Here is a 16,609-nt window from a genome sequence, read left to right on the forward strand (position 1 = left end):
CCACCCATTGCCAGCCGCACCCACCTGCCTGTCTCTTAGGTTACGGGCATCTTGGGTGGATCAGGACACGGTTGCTGCCAACCGGAAAGGAGTCATGACAAAGCCAGGAAGTGCCATCAGAACCCAGCTCTGCCACCGAGGGCTGGTGACCTCCTCCCATCTCCCTTCTGCTCCCCCTCCCCTGCACCAGCAGCCAGCACCCACAAGCACCAGGCTTGGGGGCTGCGTCCTGGGCCATTTCCTGCTTCCACCTGCCTGGGCTCCCCACCCTTGTCCCGTATCACCACAGCTGTTGGCCTTCTCCACAAGCCCCTCACAACTGATCCTGGCCTCAGCCTCCCACTTGTGGTTGGATTGAGCCATTTCTGGCTGCTTGAAGGGAAAGCACCCCAGCCCCTCAATGAGGAGGTTGGGACCTGGACCCAGTACAGCCTTGGGAGCCCACCTGGCCTCGAGTGTGGAGTCAGGACCCCGCTGGCTGCCTGGGCTGCTGTGGGCTGTTGGCGCTGGCTCCCTTCTTGCCCTCCTGCTTCTGTTGTTTCATGCTCTTCTGCAGCCTTGCCTGGCACTGCCTCTCTCCCCACCCTCCCTGTACTCTATGAACACACGCTCCCAACCTAATAGGGCCCAGACTTAGCTACAGGACGAAGCTCCAGTGGGGAATTTGGGCAGCAGTCAGTGGGGATGGAAGACATCTTTGAGGCAGCATCATGACCCTCTCTGGGTTCCCCCAGCCCACGTGGAGGCAGCTGTCCATCCCCGTCTAACCACCCTGTGCGACAGAGGGGGTCTGCGGAGCTGCCTGCCTGGCACCATCCCAGGGCCTCACTTTGAGGTTATATTCTGGCCTTCAGCACTGAGTGTGCAGAGATCTGGAAGCATATGCCTTCCCCCCAAAGATTCAGGTCTGTTCAGCTCAAGTGCAAGGCCCCAGGTTCTTGGCCTGCAGGCAGGGCACCCATGGCTTCCTCAGCCGGGTTACGGCACCCAGCCCATCTTGCACTGGCCTGACAACCCCCAAATGGGCTGGGCTCAGCTCTGGGTCACACTGCTTTGGGCCACAAGGCCTTTGTCTGACCACACGTGGGGAACAAGGGTCCCACCCTTCCTCCCTGTCCCCATTGTCTTCTTGGAGCATCTCCAAAGCCCTGGGGTCCTGTAACCCATACTTCCCAGTTGGGAAAACCAAGGGCAGGACAAGGAAGGTCCAGCGGGCTGAGTGCTGAGGCCACTCCTTGCCTCCAAGCTCGGGTGGCACCCACCTCCCAGTGTGAACTGCGGGCTCCACGAGGACTGACCTGTCCCAGAAACACCCCCCTCCAGGCTTGAGGGTCTGAGGCCCGAGGCTGCATCCCGTGGGGGTCTGGTCTCCTGGATGTCCTGGTTAGCAGGCAAACGGGTGTCTCTGAGGGTTGGAGTGAGAGACCAGAACAGGATAGTGACAAGCCCTGGGGAGGGGCCTGCGGGCCTGACCCTTCCAGCCCTCCAGCCCTCCCACACTCAGAGCACCTGCCATGTGCCGCCCTGGCCAGGTCCTGCGGTGATGAGTCAGACCCTCAGGGGGCTCACATCTGTACCAGAGAAGCTTCCAAGAGGACGTGCTGTTTGAGAGGGGCCTCAAGGGAGGAGTGGGGGTTGGCTGCACGGGCAGGGTGACGGTGGGTGAGGTGTCACTCTGGGCAGAGGGGAGAGCTCATTCCTGTCCCTCCGTGTTCCAGGTCTCAGTCCTCCATGACCCCTCAGGGCAAGGGCGGCTTGGCCTTGGGGCTGTCAAGGGTGACTGGGGGGATGACCGAGCCTAAATAGGCCAAAGAGGGCCCTGCCTGTCAGCCAGAGGGCTCTTTGCAGGAGAACCCCTCAGGGGTCGCCCAGCTCCCCATCTTCCCAAGACTGAACCCAAAGGAAACTCAGACCTTGAGGGCCGCCCCAAAGCTGGGGCTCTAGACGTGGAGTCCACGAGTGAGTGGGTTCCAGGGCTCCATGAACCCTAAGTTGTGGACAAAACTGTGTGTGCGAGCGTGTGGGTGCACGTTATTCTGGGGTGAGGGTCTGTCACTTCTGTGGGACACTTGTGGAGGTCCATGGCCCCAAAAGGTGAGAACCCCTGTTCTGGAACATCAGGGCTGGGAGGAACTCCAGGACTCAGTGGGATCAACTCCTGCATTTACCAAAGAGGAAACTGAGGCTCAGATGGAGACATGCTTTGTCCAAGGTCATCCTGGAAGCTGGTCTCCAGGTCCAGGGCCTTGATGAGCCCTCCAGAGCAGTGCTTCTCAGTGCCAGTGGAGGGCGCTCTGCCTCTGTGTCCTGGGGGTGGCCACAGAGCAGACCCCTGGGCCCCACTCCAAAGGTACTGATATAGTATCTTTGCACACCAGAGTTCCTGAGGACAGGGTATGTGTGTGTGCGCTCACGTGTTACATATGTAGTGTTTGTGGAACTGACTTCTGGAGCCATGGTTAAGAGAACGGCTCTGAGTTCCAAACGGTACTTTGCTACTTACTTGCTGGGTGTCCTTGGGCAAGTCTCTTAGCCTCTCTGTGCTTTGGTTTCTCCATCTGTAAAACGGGCAGATTAAATAATACCTCCTACCTCATGTGATTGGTGCAGAGATTAAACAGGTAGATAAAGTAAGCCCTCAGCACAGTGCTTGCATGGGATGCCTGATCATCTTCCCTCCCTCCCCTGGTTTGGGATTTGGGGATAACAGGCTGGCTGGGTGAATCTTCTCAAATCAAGAATGAACTTCACGTCTGGGTGGTGGCTGGTTCATGTTCTGGGCTGGGGAGGCCCCTCTGGGGAGCGTCTCCTCCTCAAAAAGTCCACAACACATGCTCCGTGAAGCTCTCCCTGCCCTGGGCACTGACCTGGGGACCAGCAGCCTCAATGGCCCGGGCCTCATCTAATCCTGTGACCTCCCAGCCCCAGGGATGCGGCAGGTGCTCTGCCTCAGGCCCAGGGGCAGCTGGAGGCCTGTACCACCTTGCAAAGTGTTACCAAGAACATGACAACTCTGCCCCAGGAAACAAAAGGATGCCTCACATGGGCTGAGCCCTTCATGGGCAAAGGGCTGAGCAGTGCTGGGAACCACAGTCCAGCCAGTCTCCACTCAGGCCACATTTACTGGGCACCTACGATGCCAGGCTCTGTTCTTGGCACCGGAGGGGTGGATGCCACATGAAGAAAACAGACCAGAATCTCTGCCCTTGTGCAGCGTACATTCTAATGGGGAGGAGGGGAAGGGAGGAGATGGCAGATAAAATAAACGAGTACAATTAGTGGTTTGTAACAAATGCAATGGAGGACAGTGGTGCAGGCAAGGGGAACATGAGTCCCAGGGGGCAGGTGTGGGCGGGTTGTGATTTTAAATAGAGCAGTCACGTCAGGACTCACTGAGATGCCATATGAACAAAGTCCTGAATGGGACAGAAGTGAGTCATGTGGATACTTGGAGAAAGAACGTCCTGCACCTGGTATGAAGGCCTATGTTAGATGGCATAATACTAGCTGCCAGTAACATAAACGCAAAATAGTTTAGTTCCAGCTCATTTAACAGTCCAGTGCAGGGGTTCCCGGGGGCAGCATGTTCCTCCAACGGGTGATTCAAGGATTCAGGCTCCTTCCTTTTGGACTTCAGCCTCCCGCACCTCCCACTATAGTCATTTTTCCATTTAGCAGGAGGATGGAGAAACATGTAACACAGAAGGCACATCTGCATTTTAAGCTTCTTGGCCAGGAAGCAACCTACCATCTGCTTCAATTGATGAGAACTAGCCACAAGGCCCCTGTTAAATGCAAGGGGGATGGGGAGAGCTGGTCTGGGGCTGGGTAGCGGCTTCCCCACAGCCCTACACTATGGAGGGAGCATGAACCTTTGGGGGTCAGCTAGGTGTCTCTGCTGTGGCCCTGAGTGGGGGAGTGTCCCTGGATGTTCAAGGGTCAGTAAGGTGGTCAGGTAGCTGGAGTAGAGTGAGAGTTGGGGGTGATGGGAGTTGAGATCAGAGATAACGGGGGCAGACTGTATAGGGTCACACAGGCCATTGCTGGGTCTTTGTCTTGTTTTCTGAGTGAGCTGGAGCCCCTGGAGGTTCCAAGCGGGGAGGGCCAGGAGCTGCCTTGTTTTACCTGGCTCCCTCTAGTGGCCGTGGGAAGAATAGACTGCAGGGGCAGGTGCCTGGTAGGAGTCTGTTGCAGGGGTCCAGCGATGGTGCCTTGGATGAGGATGGGAAGTGGTGGAATCAATGCAGTTTGAAGGTAAAGACAGCAGGACTTCCAGGTAGGCTATATGTGCGGTGTGAAAGAGAAAGAAAGGAGGCAAGGCCAAGTCCCAGTATGTTGGAGTGGGCACCGGGAGGATGGAGACGGGAAAGTGGTGCAGGAGGTTCTGGATGCGTGCGTGGCATAGGAGTTTGCTTTTGGATGCGTCAGGACGCCACTTAGACCTCCAAGTGCAACCCGAGCCTCTCTGAGCCTTGGTTCCTCACCTGTAAAACGGGGGTAACACACTTACCTGGCGGTGATGGAGAGGATTGCCTAACAGGATGGCTGTGAATGGCCCGAGGTGAGCGAGGTTCCCTGGGTGTGGCGTCAAGGGCAGTGAGGGCCAGCTTGCTGTAGAGAGGAGCTGGTGGTGGGGTGTGGGGTGTGGGGTGGGAGGGAAGGAGGGCCTCTCAGAACCACCCCAGGCTTCTTCCCAGCTCTTGGTCTCCTTCCTCACCCACGGCCCCAGATCAGATCACTGTGTTGGAGCTGGAGCTGCTGCTGGGACTGCCTGGCCCTTGAGTGTGGGGACAAACTCCAGCCCAGCAAGGGGCACATGACGTGGGTCCTGAGATTTTAGCTCTAGTGCTGGCTTGGCCGCTTTTCGCCGTGGGACTTGGTTCAGGGACCTCCACGCCTCAGTTTTTTACCTGTCAAATGGGCCGGGCTGTGGGCCTTGTCACGGAACTGCAGGAAGCACTCCTGGGGGGCTGGCACTGCCACACATATCCCTGCGCCGCTCCCAGCCCTGGGCGGGCAACAGACCCTCTGCACAGCACAACCCTCCTGGCGGTGGGCAGTCACAAAGCAGTAATACTTTTATTCCCATCAGCGATACTGACGGGGCCTGACCCTTTACAAAGGAGAATGTCAGGAAAAAGGAAGAGGAGCAAGGGCGTAGGGGCCTCTCTTCTCGATGCCCCAACCCCTCTACCCACCCTGCCAGTCAGGCCTCCAGACCCAAGGGGGGGGCGAGGGCTTGCCCTGCAGGGGTTGGCCACCCTTGAGGGCTCCCTAGGCAAGGTCATCTGCCAGCGGAGTCGAAGGTGAGTCCAGCAAAGCTCTTCTGGTGCGGACAGCAAACGAAGGCCACAACAGGCACGTTTTCTCCTCGGTGACCAGTCCTGGGCTTTCAGCATCACACTGCAGCCTCAGGGGGGGCCCTGCTGGCTCCGCCTCTCCTCCAGTGCCCTGCACACCCACATGGACACCACGGTGGCATTTCCATCGTTGAACTGAACGATGAATGGGTGGCCCTGTGGGGAAGAGGAGGAAGCTGTGACAGGCATTCCCCAGACTCTGCACGTCATCACTTTCCAAGCCCTGTTCTCAGTCTTCCCCAACAGCCCTGTGAGGTGAGGGCAGCTTCAGCCCCATTTCACAGCCTAGATGACTGAGGCCCAAGGTGGAGCAATGACATGCCTGTCTAGCGCACTCGCTGCAAACTTCACATTCTGCCTGGTGCTTGGCTACCTTCTCCTGAAACTCCAACCAGCCTGAAAGATCCCCAAGGGTGTGAGCCTATCTTAACTCCACACTGCCTGGCCCTTCCTCAGCCCAGCATCACTCCAACAGCTGGCAGGCAAGGCCTGGCACCGGAGCTGCCAGCGTTCCTATCAAGTTGCTGCCCAGAGACCAGAGAATCATCTCATCAGGGGCTACGTCAACCCCCGTTTTCTTCTTTGTCTCCAGCCCTCCTATGAACAATCTGCAAGTGGAGGGAAGGCAAACGTGTCGGGGGAGGACGGATGTGCTGGTTCGTGGTGAGAAGCTGGGGGCTGGGGACCAGACTCTGGAGGGGCGCTACAGCCTCCATGTGGCCCCTCAGGCTCTAACCTACTTAGCTCACAGACAGGCCAGGTTATATTTAGTCAGCCCCCTCCCCAGCTGTCCTGAAGAGACAAGATTCCTCCTCACAATCTTAGGGCCTCCTTGGGAGTTCCCAGGAAAGGTCAGAAAAACGCAGGGGCAGCCATGGGATCACCCTGGCCACAGGTCAAAGGTGAAAGGAAAACTGGAAAGCATTCTCTTCCCTCCTCTTCGCCAAGTGCTTCTCTGCTAAGGGATGCGCACCTGGCAGCCTCCTCTCCTACCAAAAACTTTGTAGCCTGAGACTGAGGGAGCCATGCTGGGCAAGCAGAGGGCACGGGGGGGCTCACCGCTACCATCTCCCCAAGTCCCCTCTGCTCCTTCTCTCCCTCCCGCTTCAGCCATCCAGCTCCCAGAAGGGAGCTCCCGAATTCCCTGCTCCCTCCTGCTTTCTGAGCCCTTCTTGGGCCCCCTCTGCCTCCCCTCTGGCCAGGCGGGGCTTTCGAGGCAGCTTTCCTGATGAGCTCATCACAGAGCCAGGAGGGACGGGGCCAGGGCTCGGATGCCCAGACCCCACTGTGTGTGGGAGCAGTCAAGGACCAGGCTGGGGAGGGTGCGGGAGGTCAGGTCGGGCGGGTCCCGCAGGCAGCACAAGCCTGAGGGGGGGCTGAGGTGGGAGAGGCCCAAGAGGGACTCTATCTTGGCTTTCATATGTCCCCCACCCCGACACATATCATCTCACCTTATGTGTGCCTGCCTAAATCAGTGCCTAGATAGAGGGGATTCTTCTTGAAGTCAGTGAGCACATTTCCTTTTCAGGAGGCTCAGAGGAGGTGACCTTGTGCCCTTCTTAAGAACAAAGGGAGAAGCTGTGCTCAGGAGCCGAAGAACAAAGGGAGAAGCTGTGCTCAGGAGCCGATGGGCCCCTCCCCTGAAGCCTGGGGTGGCACAGTGTCACTTTCCCAGAATGCCCGGTGACTTTGGGGGCCATATGCTCCATCTCTGTTATCATCTGTTCAGGAAGAAGCAGAGCGGAACCACAGGAGGGGAGAGTGCAGCGTTCCTCCAGTTACAGGAAGGCTGCTGGCTACACTGCAGGAGGCATTTCGCCCAGGTGCACCGGGAGGCGGACGAGGAGAGGGTCAGCATCCACCGCTCTGGTGGCGACTCTGCCCCTTTCCTGTCCTCCCTGACTGGGAAGTGACCCCCATCTCCTGTGTACCCCTGATGCTTTACACCACCCTGCACGGGAGTGACCGAGACAAGTGGTTTTGTCCCCAGCCACTGTTGATGGGTTTGGGGGGGGGGAATGAGAAGGGAAATCACAGAGGGAGAAAGACAGGAGAGAGAGACAGAGACAGAGATGGAGGGGAGACGCCAGCCTCTCTAGGCATCCTGGCTGTGACAGGAGAATGTGGGAGCTGTAGGCTGCCTGGTCCCCCATCTGACTGGGCACGCAGAGAAAGCCAGTATGTGGGGAGTGAGAACATGGAGAGTTGTACAGAGGGAAACAGGAGCTGAGATGGCACTGGAGACCCCGGGGGCCATGACAGCCTGGCAGCATCTCTGCCTACAGTGTCCAGGCACACCTCACGGTCTGGGGTGGAGACACTAAGTCACGTAGGTGGGCACAATCATCTCCACTTTGCAGATGAGGAAACAGAGGTCACGGGTGACCTGCCCCATCTCCCAGAGCTGCGACTGGATCACAAGTCTCTATAACCCAAACCTACTGCCTGCGGCGCTCCCTGGGCTGAGCTGCAGTAGGCAGAGCCAGATTGCAATTCCCCCTTGCCTTATTTCTGCCATGGGATTCAGGCCTGCCTGGCCAGAGGGGGACTGAGATGGCAGGTCCTGACCCCTGGTCACCCCTGGGACATCCTGGGAGAGTGGTGTCAGGGTGGCAGATCACTCTTACTTGACTCTGCGCCCTCCCATCAGCCCTGGGTGGGAAGCAGGGAAAGTATACTGTCACCCCATTTTACAGAAAAGGAAACTGAGCACCGGGGAGGGGACGTGACTGGTTAAGTGCTGCAGCTTCTGGCTGCTACTCTGGTACGTTCTCAGGGCTTGACCGCATCCCCTGTGACCCTGACAGCACACGTGCTCCCTTTCCTCCCTGGAGTACAGTGGACACTCCTCCAGTCCCGTGACGCACACGATGCAGGCACTCCTCGTGAGTTTAATGAGCAAACGAAATCTGATGGACAGTTCTGGGAAAAGCATGAAGATCACTCGGCCACCCTGAGGTGCCTGAATTCCTAGGTGGCTCCTGACAGGCCCGAGCAGATGCCTGCAACAGCCAGATGCCTGGAGACCGATGGAAACTGCACACCGGATAATACCGAGTCCAGCACCATGGACTGAGTGCTGTGTGCCAGGCCCTTGCCAAGGGCTTTGTTCTCATTTTCCCACCGATCCCCACGCTCACTCTGGAGGCGCACACGGCCCCCTTGCAGATGAGGAGACAGACACTCAGGGACCTGTGTGAAGTCACGCAAGCGAGGGCTGGGCTGCAACCACAACGTGGGTCTCTTGACTCCAAATGCCACGCTCAGGACCACATGCTCTCCTGCACCTGCAACCGGAGAGCTGACCTCACAGCCCTTCTGGGGGTCTCTGTGTGGTCCGGAGAGGGCTGCAGCCCCCTGCAGCCAGACCCTCCTCTGCATCTGGGTAAATGCACATCTCCCCCTAGGCAGAGAAATCCAGATGTGGACAAACTCGCAGCCCCCTCAGGCTCCAAGGATCAGCGGGAGCATGGCGTGGCCCATCTCCTCGGAGCCAGGACACCCACATGCTGCTTGTCAAGAGCACCCTCCGCCCCAGATGACTGCCCCAGACACCCAGGACTCTGCCACCCACACGGAGGGTGTGTCAGCGGTCACTCCGCAGAGGCTGGCAGGGCGCGTGCAGGCTGGAGCCGCTGAATGATCTCACTGGCCTCGTCACCAGGCAGTGGGAGCCACTTTCATTTCCCGAATTCTCTCAGGGCCAATTGCAACAATTAAACCGGCGAGGGTTGAAGTATAATGGCCCACAAACTTCGCCACAGAAGGTGGAGACATAATGAAGGGAAAAGGATGGCACTGGAAGACGTAGGATGGATCCAAAAGGCGGGCACAGGGGAGAGTGAGAGAGATGAGTCAACAACAACCAAAGCCGGTGGCATCACCGGGTGCAGACCTCCCACCACGGGGCCGAGGGGCAGATCGTGCCCGTGCACTAACCTGTGAAGAGAAACTAGAGTGTTCAGTACACCCTCCTTCACTTGGGCACTAGCCTCCAGGGCTTCGCTAGAGTTTGGCCCTCTCCTTCTGTAATAACGTCCCTAACTTTTGCCCACCTGTGTCATCGTGATGAGGTGCCTTCCTGATGACTGATGGCAGGACCCTCCCCATGTGGACAGCGCTCCATGCTTCTGCCAAAGCGGGCAGGGAGAGGAGGGGTCCAGGGGCCCACGGTGTGGGCAGGAGGTGGACGCTCCGAGCCTGCTGCGGCGAAGTAAAGCCTGAGGTTGATGTGTCTGGTCTCCCAGGCCAGTGCTCGTTCACTGACACCTCACTCTCTGCCCTTAGTTGGGCTTCGAGTTTCTTCCCAAATAGGAATTTACCTATTTGGGGTCTCCATAGTTTCTTCTCCCGTATAACCTCCTACAGAACTTCCTGCATGTGAATCATGTAAGGACTTGCTGGCGTGGCTGCCCGCCCGCTGCAGCGCCTGGCAGGTCGCAGGCCCTCAGTTGGCCGTGGGCCTGAGGCAGGAAAAAGTGACCTGCCTGTCCTCTCTGTCTGCATCTATTCATCGAGCCCTTTTTGTGGGCCAGGCCCCGGCTGCCTTGCATGGCCCGGAACCCACCCATCACCCCCTTTACACACAAAGGAGACCGAGATGCCAATAAATGTGACCTGGGGCAAGGTCACAGAGCTAGAAAGTGGCAGGGTTAAGGGCTGAACCCAGCGGAGGACACCACACTACTCTGCTCACTGGGGGCGGGCACGGTGAGTTTTAAATTCCTACTTTTTAAAAGAATATATGGTACATTATTTTTAACTAGTAACTTTTAACTGGCAAACTGAAATGACAGTGGCAAAAAGGCAAACTGTGTCCTCCCCGCTCAAAGCTGTGTCAGGCACAATCCAGTAATTTATTTAATACTCAGCAAATCTATTAAGTATTATATTATGCCTGTTTTATAGATGAGGAAGCTAAAGCACAGAAAGATTAAGGAATCTGTCCAAGACCACGGCGCCTGAATGTGGTGCTGTCTCCAGAGCCCGAGCCTCAGCCATTATGCTGTCCTTCCTCGTCAGTGCCAGGGCTGGGGGATGGCGGCACCCACCCTGCAGGACAGCCTGCCCTCACAGCAGGCGCCAGGTGGCCTCTGTTCCTTCTCTTTGGGTCTAGATTCTAGAGGAGCAGGAAAATGAAGACCCAGGGCCTGGAAGAAATTTTCCAGGGCTATGGAGACCACACCCTAGACATAAGGGTGGAAATAATAAATAGGATGCCTGGCAGCAGACTGCACCCCAAACCTAAGATCTACTCTGTGGGGCCTTTCTTCACGTCTCCTCTCAAGAGGCGCCATCTCTCCCACAACAAGAGCACACCCTTGTTCTACTGTGTTTTATCGTCATTCGAGCCCACCTTATCCTAGCACAGACTGGAAGCCTCGAGGGCAGGGCAGTGCTAATCACATAGGAACTGCCGAGAAAAGTTAGCTGGATCGACAGGTGAGTTACACTGCTTCCCAGGAGCCTGATGCTAGGCTGAGAAGGGCCGCAGGTTGGGTGGGCAGGCCTGGGGAGAAGGCTTCACAAGCCGAGGCTGCTCTAGACTCTCTGGACCACAGGATTCCTCTCTCTCAGGATGAGCTCCAGGCCACCAGGCACCTCCTTTCCCGCCAAGGACGCCACACGGGACAGGTTGCCAAGGACCCACGAGCTGGTTCAAGTAAGCAAGCCCAGCCCAGGTACACTCCAGCTAAGTCCAAAACAAGAAGAGTCCAACACACGCTCAGGCGAGCCACAGGGCCAGTCGTGTCATGAGGCAGGTGCCTGTAAGAGGTGATCTGAGAGGCTGGAGGGGCCCCAAGGTCAACGCACTGCCCATCACTTCATCTTTCCGCACAGGGCCTGCCAGCCCTACTTGAAGGCTCTCTGCATGTCCTTTTAGGATCCAGCCCTCGTGGCAGGGGTAAAACACTTCAGTCCTTCTCGGCAATATGGAGGTGCGGTAGGATAGGATGGGACCTCAGAGACCAGCAGGGCTGTAGGGTGTGAGGTGTGCTGGGGCTTCCACATGTTTGATTCAAATCATTAAGATATTTTAAGCTGTATTTGTTAAAAAACTAATTAAAAAATAATATATACACTCAACTACGTTCAACTCTAAATGTTACCATGAATATTGGCAATGTGTTCCCCAGCACTGTGATGGTAACTGATTTTCTGCAGCTCTTAGGACAGGCAGTCTGCTTGTTAGATCTGTGCATATTACTGACTGCTCATACATGGGCCGACACCTAGGAAGGTTGTGGTGGTGCACTGGGCACCTAAAAGAACTCAGGGCTGTGACGTCCACTCACATTGTGTGTAGGTATAAAACTGTGTGAGCACCACACCAGAGCCAGTGCACTGAGCCCACGAAGCACATCTGCTCAGTGGCCCAGTGCACGATGCACAGACAGGGGTGTGGGTCAAGCCTGCTCTGAGTTTCCAGTGGCGTCAGCTCCTGCAAGCTTTGAGTCCCTCTTGTCTGACCTGTAGATTTACCGTAAGCAATTCATATGAACAGCTGCTAGCTACTGTCAGCAACTAAACTCTAAAATAAAACTTTTCTGCTATTCCTTTTTAAAGCTTCTATGTGGGCTTAAAAGATGCCTAAGCTGAGAGGGCAACTGGTGAGTCAGGATTTCCTTGATATGGGGCTCCTGAGACAGTATCAGAGATAAGTGGGACACTGATACAGATATTAGACTATAACCATCACCTATGACCCTGGCTCTCAGATTTTTGTGTCCTTCAAGAGAAGTCTAATGGACGCCTTTCTAAAGAAGTAAGTGTCTACAGTGAATACTTACTTACACATTCATGCTAAAAAAAACCACTACTTTTTTCCTATATTAGTATTGAGATCCTGCATTAATTTTACATAATAAAAAGCATTCCACTGCTACAGATTCAAAACTAGCAATCTAATCTCTACTTACTCTGGAGATAACTTAGATTAGAGAAGTTAAATAATTTTTGGAAAAATGCACATATGTCCAGTGTCTCTGCTAAACGGCTGACAAGTGCCAGGGCAGTGGGCAGCCTTTATAATATTAATTACATGAGATAATAACCCATGATCATCCCTGGGGTCAACGCTTCCTTCCAGGCTGGGTGTGCCCGAGCTAATCAACAGGGGGAGTCAGGGAAGGAGGTGGCTGGGATTGTGGCTGCAGGGGAGCCCCCAGGCACAACTCGGCAGGGAGAAGCTGAGGCACGGCCACAGCAATTCTTCCGTCTGTCCCTGTGTGGGGTAAGGCAAGGAGCCCTGGACTGACAGTCAACAAGCCTTCTCTCGCCAGCCCAGGAGTCGTGAGAGCTTGGGAAGGGCCACAGTGGCCTCACCTATACAAGAGAAACCATTCCAGGGGAACCTCCATTCCCCTGGCTTCATCCTTCCACACGGAGGGACCTGTGTTGTTGTCACACCCCTCAGCCGTGTCCCCAGGGGGAGGCGTGGCAATGTTGGGAGGAAGTACGGAGCAGGTCCGGCTCAGGGGTCTCCTGCCCACAGGGAGGCTGCATTCTGGCCTGCCCTCTCCTGGTGAGCTTCCAGGCAGGCTGTTCACCTCTGACTGGGCTCTGCGGTAAATTCTCAGGGGGGCCCTCGGGCCACCCACGTAAGCACGCCCTTCAACTCAGATTTTACACAAGTAGGGTGATGCTTCCTTTCTGTCATTTCCTGAGTCTTATTTCTCAGCTGGTGTTGAACACAGGGAGGCTGCTGGCTGGCCTCGTCACCCAACCAAATACCCCAGCCCTCCCTGCCTCTGGGGTTGGGTGGGAGATAGCTTGTCTGCAGACAGGGATTCACAGATACACGCTGGGCAGCGTGAGGGGAGGTTACTATCCCCCCAGGTAGAATGCATGCCGGGGAGCGGCAGTAAGATGAGGGTGTGAGCCTTGCCTATCAGCTAGTGTGGAATCTGCCTGTCTGCCCAGCCCAGCCTACCTGGGCCAACGCCCCGGCTGCGGAACTTTCCGAGGTAAGGCGTTTGTTCTGAGACTGTGCTTTCTCAGCCTCTGATTCCTAAAGCTTTTCCACGGCTGGGGTTGGGGGGGGTCCCTTCTAGCCCTTCATTTTCTTTTAAGACCTCAGAAATGATTTGCAGCTGTGATATGCCATTTCAATCAACCTTCCTGAGTTTATCTTCACAACTGCTACAGAAATAGATGTTTCTTCCCAAATATTCAATTATTAGCAGCAAATTGCTTACCTCCAGACATCCTAGACTGTACACAGGCATCTAAGGGGGCTCAAGGCACTGTCCACCTTTCACCTGAGCAGATCTATGTGTTCCTACACAAAGTAATTGGTCAGAAAATGGCCAATCGAGAGAGCAAGATGTTTCCAGAGGTCTCCGCAAGTCATTCTAGGGCCTGTCCTCACAGGGCAGCCACAGGACTCGAGCAGTGTGGTATGGGAGGGGCCACAGGACGACTGCAGTGGGCCACCGTGAGGGGTAAACACGCGGATGCCGGCACTCATGAGTTTGTGTCGGAGGAAGCTGACCCATTTGGGTGGCAGAATGGTGCCACTGGCCCATTTAGGGGGGGCTGTGGTGGCTGCCCTGCAGGAAACTCAGACAGGACTCGGGGGAACAGCAGGGAGCGTGCTGGCTCCCCCTCGCAGTCTCGGGCTGAGCAGGTACCTAGAGAAGTCAGGACCTGAGGGTGCCAGAGGGAGAGGGGGGCCTCGCTCCAACAATGCTGAGGACTCTTGTCTGAGAGGCTGAGTCTGCAGGTCCAAGCCTGCCACTTACAGGCATCTGGACGTTCAAGGTTCGTCTTTCGGTGTGATGGCTGTGTGGTGGGGGGGATTTAAAGACACAATGCTCAGAAGGATGGATTCTTTCCAGCCCTCTTTTTTTCTTACCTCTTGAGATTTGATGTTTAAACTCTGAGACCTTGGCTCTGTGTTTGTGTGTGTGTGTGTGTGTGTACATGCATATGTGGGCATGTGAGCGTGCAGAAGGGGAAGAAAGAATGAGACCCAGTACGATTTCTGGCACAGAGCAGGCAGCTCAGTAAGCTTGTTGAACAAAACAGAACAAAGTTATTCGACAGTGAGTGAATGAAGCGATGGGGAGAGACTAAGCCTAAAAGCCCTCCCTCTACAAATTCCCAGCCATGCCAGATAAAATGGAACATTTTCCAAAAAGCATACTAGATGAACTTGTAAAAAAGAAGGAAATCTGCAAGTGCCAAAAATGAAGAGGGAACTGAAAACCAGAATTATAAGTGTGTGCATGGAGGTCTTGTAGCCCTAAGGGAGGCTCTCAGTTCTAGGAATGTAGGACCTGGAAAGTGTGAAGGACTAAGTGGACACAGGAGACAAGGTCCACCTGGGGAGCTGGCCTGAGACCCTGAGCAAAACTGGGACTGCAGAAAGGGTGAGCCAGAAAAAGTCTGCCCATCAGCAAAGGGGATGCTGTGTGAGGTGGCTCTGAGCCTCGTGCACTTTGGGGTTCAATGTACCACTGCTGTGGTCTCAGAACACAAGGCTGCTCATAAACTAATGTAACATTGATATTGATCGAGCAATACTCTGGAGTATCTCTCAGGAGCATGAAAAAACATTCTGGGGAAATACTTCTGGAATTCAGTAATTTCCACAGTAATAAGCCCCATTCAGTATGAGCTTACAATAAAACTTCCAAAACGTGTGAGGAAACAATTATCCATGGACAAGAGTCAGCAGACACAACACACAGGAAGATTAGAGCTCTCAGAACCAAGGTGACAGAAAAATAATTGGAAAGAAAATGTAAAATGATGTACAGTTGAAAAGACTGAAAACATAAAAGAAGAAATTGAAACACTAAGAACAAGATATTATAAAAAAGAGAAGAGAGATTTGAAAAAGAATCAAATATAACTTACAGAAATAACACATATAGTGACTGGAAAAAAACAAAAGAAATTCTCCATAGATGAGCCAGATAGCAAGCTGCATATAGCAAGGATAGATTTAGTAAGCTGGAAGAATGGTCTGAGAAAATTACCCAGAGCTCTAGTCAGTAACGAGAGAGAAACAAAAAATAATTTTTTTTAATGTGGAAGAGAAAGACCCAGAGGAAAGAATGAGAAGAGACGAGACACTGTGGGGTAGGGTCAATATCCAAAGAGACAACAGCTGAAAATTTTGAGAACTGATGAAAGATATGAATTTTCAGATTCAAAAATCATAATGATCTCCAAGTAGAATAACTATAACAAAACCTATACCTAGACATATTGTAGGGAAACTGAAGGGTACCAGGAAAAGAGATGTTAAAAGCAACGAGAGAGACAGGCATATCTCTCACAAAGGGCAGCAGCTGAGCAGCTGGCAGATTCTCACCAGCAAGTGTAGAAACCAGAGGACAACACAGTATCTTCAATGCCCTGGGAAAAACCGTCAATCTAAACTTCTAAATCCAATTTAACTAACAACCAAGAGTTAGGGCGGGACTTCCCTGGCAGTCCAGTGGTTAGGACTCTGTGCTCTCACTGCCGAGGGTCTGGGTTCAATCCCTGGTTGGGGAACTAAGACCCCACAAGCCACGCAGCGCAGCCAAAAGAAAAATGAGGGCAAAGTGAAGACAATCCTAGAACAAAAACTCAGTTTTACCCTCACTGACAGAACTCTTAATATACTTCCAAAAGGAAGAGAAACCTCAGAAGGAGGAAGTAGGATGCAACAGGAATAAGGAACACATAACTGCTAAACACATGGATAAATCTCAACAAGTACTGATTATACAAAATGACAACAAGAATAATGACTAATTGTGAGGATCTAAAAACAAGATGACAATGATATCCTGGACATGAAAGAAGGGACTGATCAGAAACTCTTAGGGTCCTTATGTCTGGGGGAGAGAGGCTGTGGCAGAGGCTGCTAGCTGCCTCTCAATAAACATTCCCCTTTCTTCCTTAGTGATACAAATCCTGATTTTAATAAGGAACAGTGTCACCCAGCAAAGCAGCTGCATGTCCAGACTCCCCTGCAGCTAGTTTTGGCCAATGCCATGTGAGCACATATGCTGTGTGCCAATCCCCAGAACTGTCCTTAAATGAAGGGGTATTTCTACTGCCTTTCCTCATTCCTGTTGGCTGGAGCTCAAATGCCCCTTGACTGGAAAGATGGAAGGAACTGCCAGCTAGTCTGGGCACCCTACTTCCTGCCTTCCTTTATATGTATGGGGAATACCCTGCTGTCTTACTTAAGCTGCTGTTCGTTTTAATCATGTGCAGCTAAAGCCAATTCTACCTAATATAAAGAT

At 54.1% G+C, this 16,609-nt stretch overlaps 1 protein-coding gene across 3 annotated transcripts in view; it reads right to left on the reverse strand.

Moving 5' to 3' along the window:
* Positions 1 to 5,058: 5,058 nt before the first annotated feature.
* Positions 5,059 to 16,609, reverse strand: part of MAP2K5 (mitogen-activated protein kinase kinase 5) — a 266,747-nt gene continuing 255,196 nt past the window's right edge. For 2 of the 3 annotated variants that reach the window (XM_036843580.1, XM_036843578.1), the window contains exon 21: positions 5,059 to 5,516. In XM_036843580.1, coding sequence (XP_036699475.1) covers positions 5,412 to 5,516 — 105 coding nt within the window. In that variant the 3' untranslated portion in view covers positions 5,059 to 5,411. The remainder of the gene's footprint in view (positions 5,517 to 16,609) is intronic. The other variant, XM_036843577.1, reaches the window with a different exon arrangement.

Source organism: Balaenoptera musculus, chromosome 2, assembly GCF_009873245.2.
Source record: "Balaenoptera musculus isolate JJ_BM4_2016_0621 chromosome 2, mBalMus1.pri.v3, whole genome shotgun sequence".
Classification (NCBI taxonomy): domain Eukaryota; kingdom Metazoa; phylum Chordata; class Mammalia; order Artiodactyla; family Balaenopteridae; genus Balaenoptera; species Balaenoptera musculus.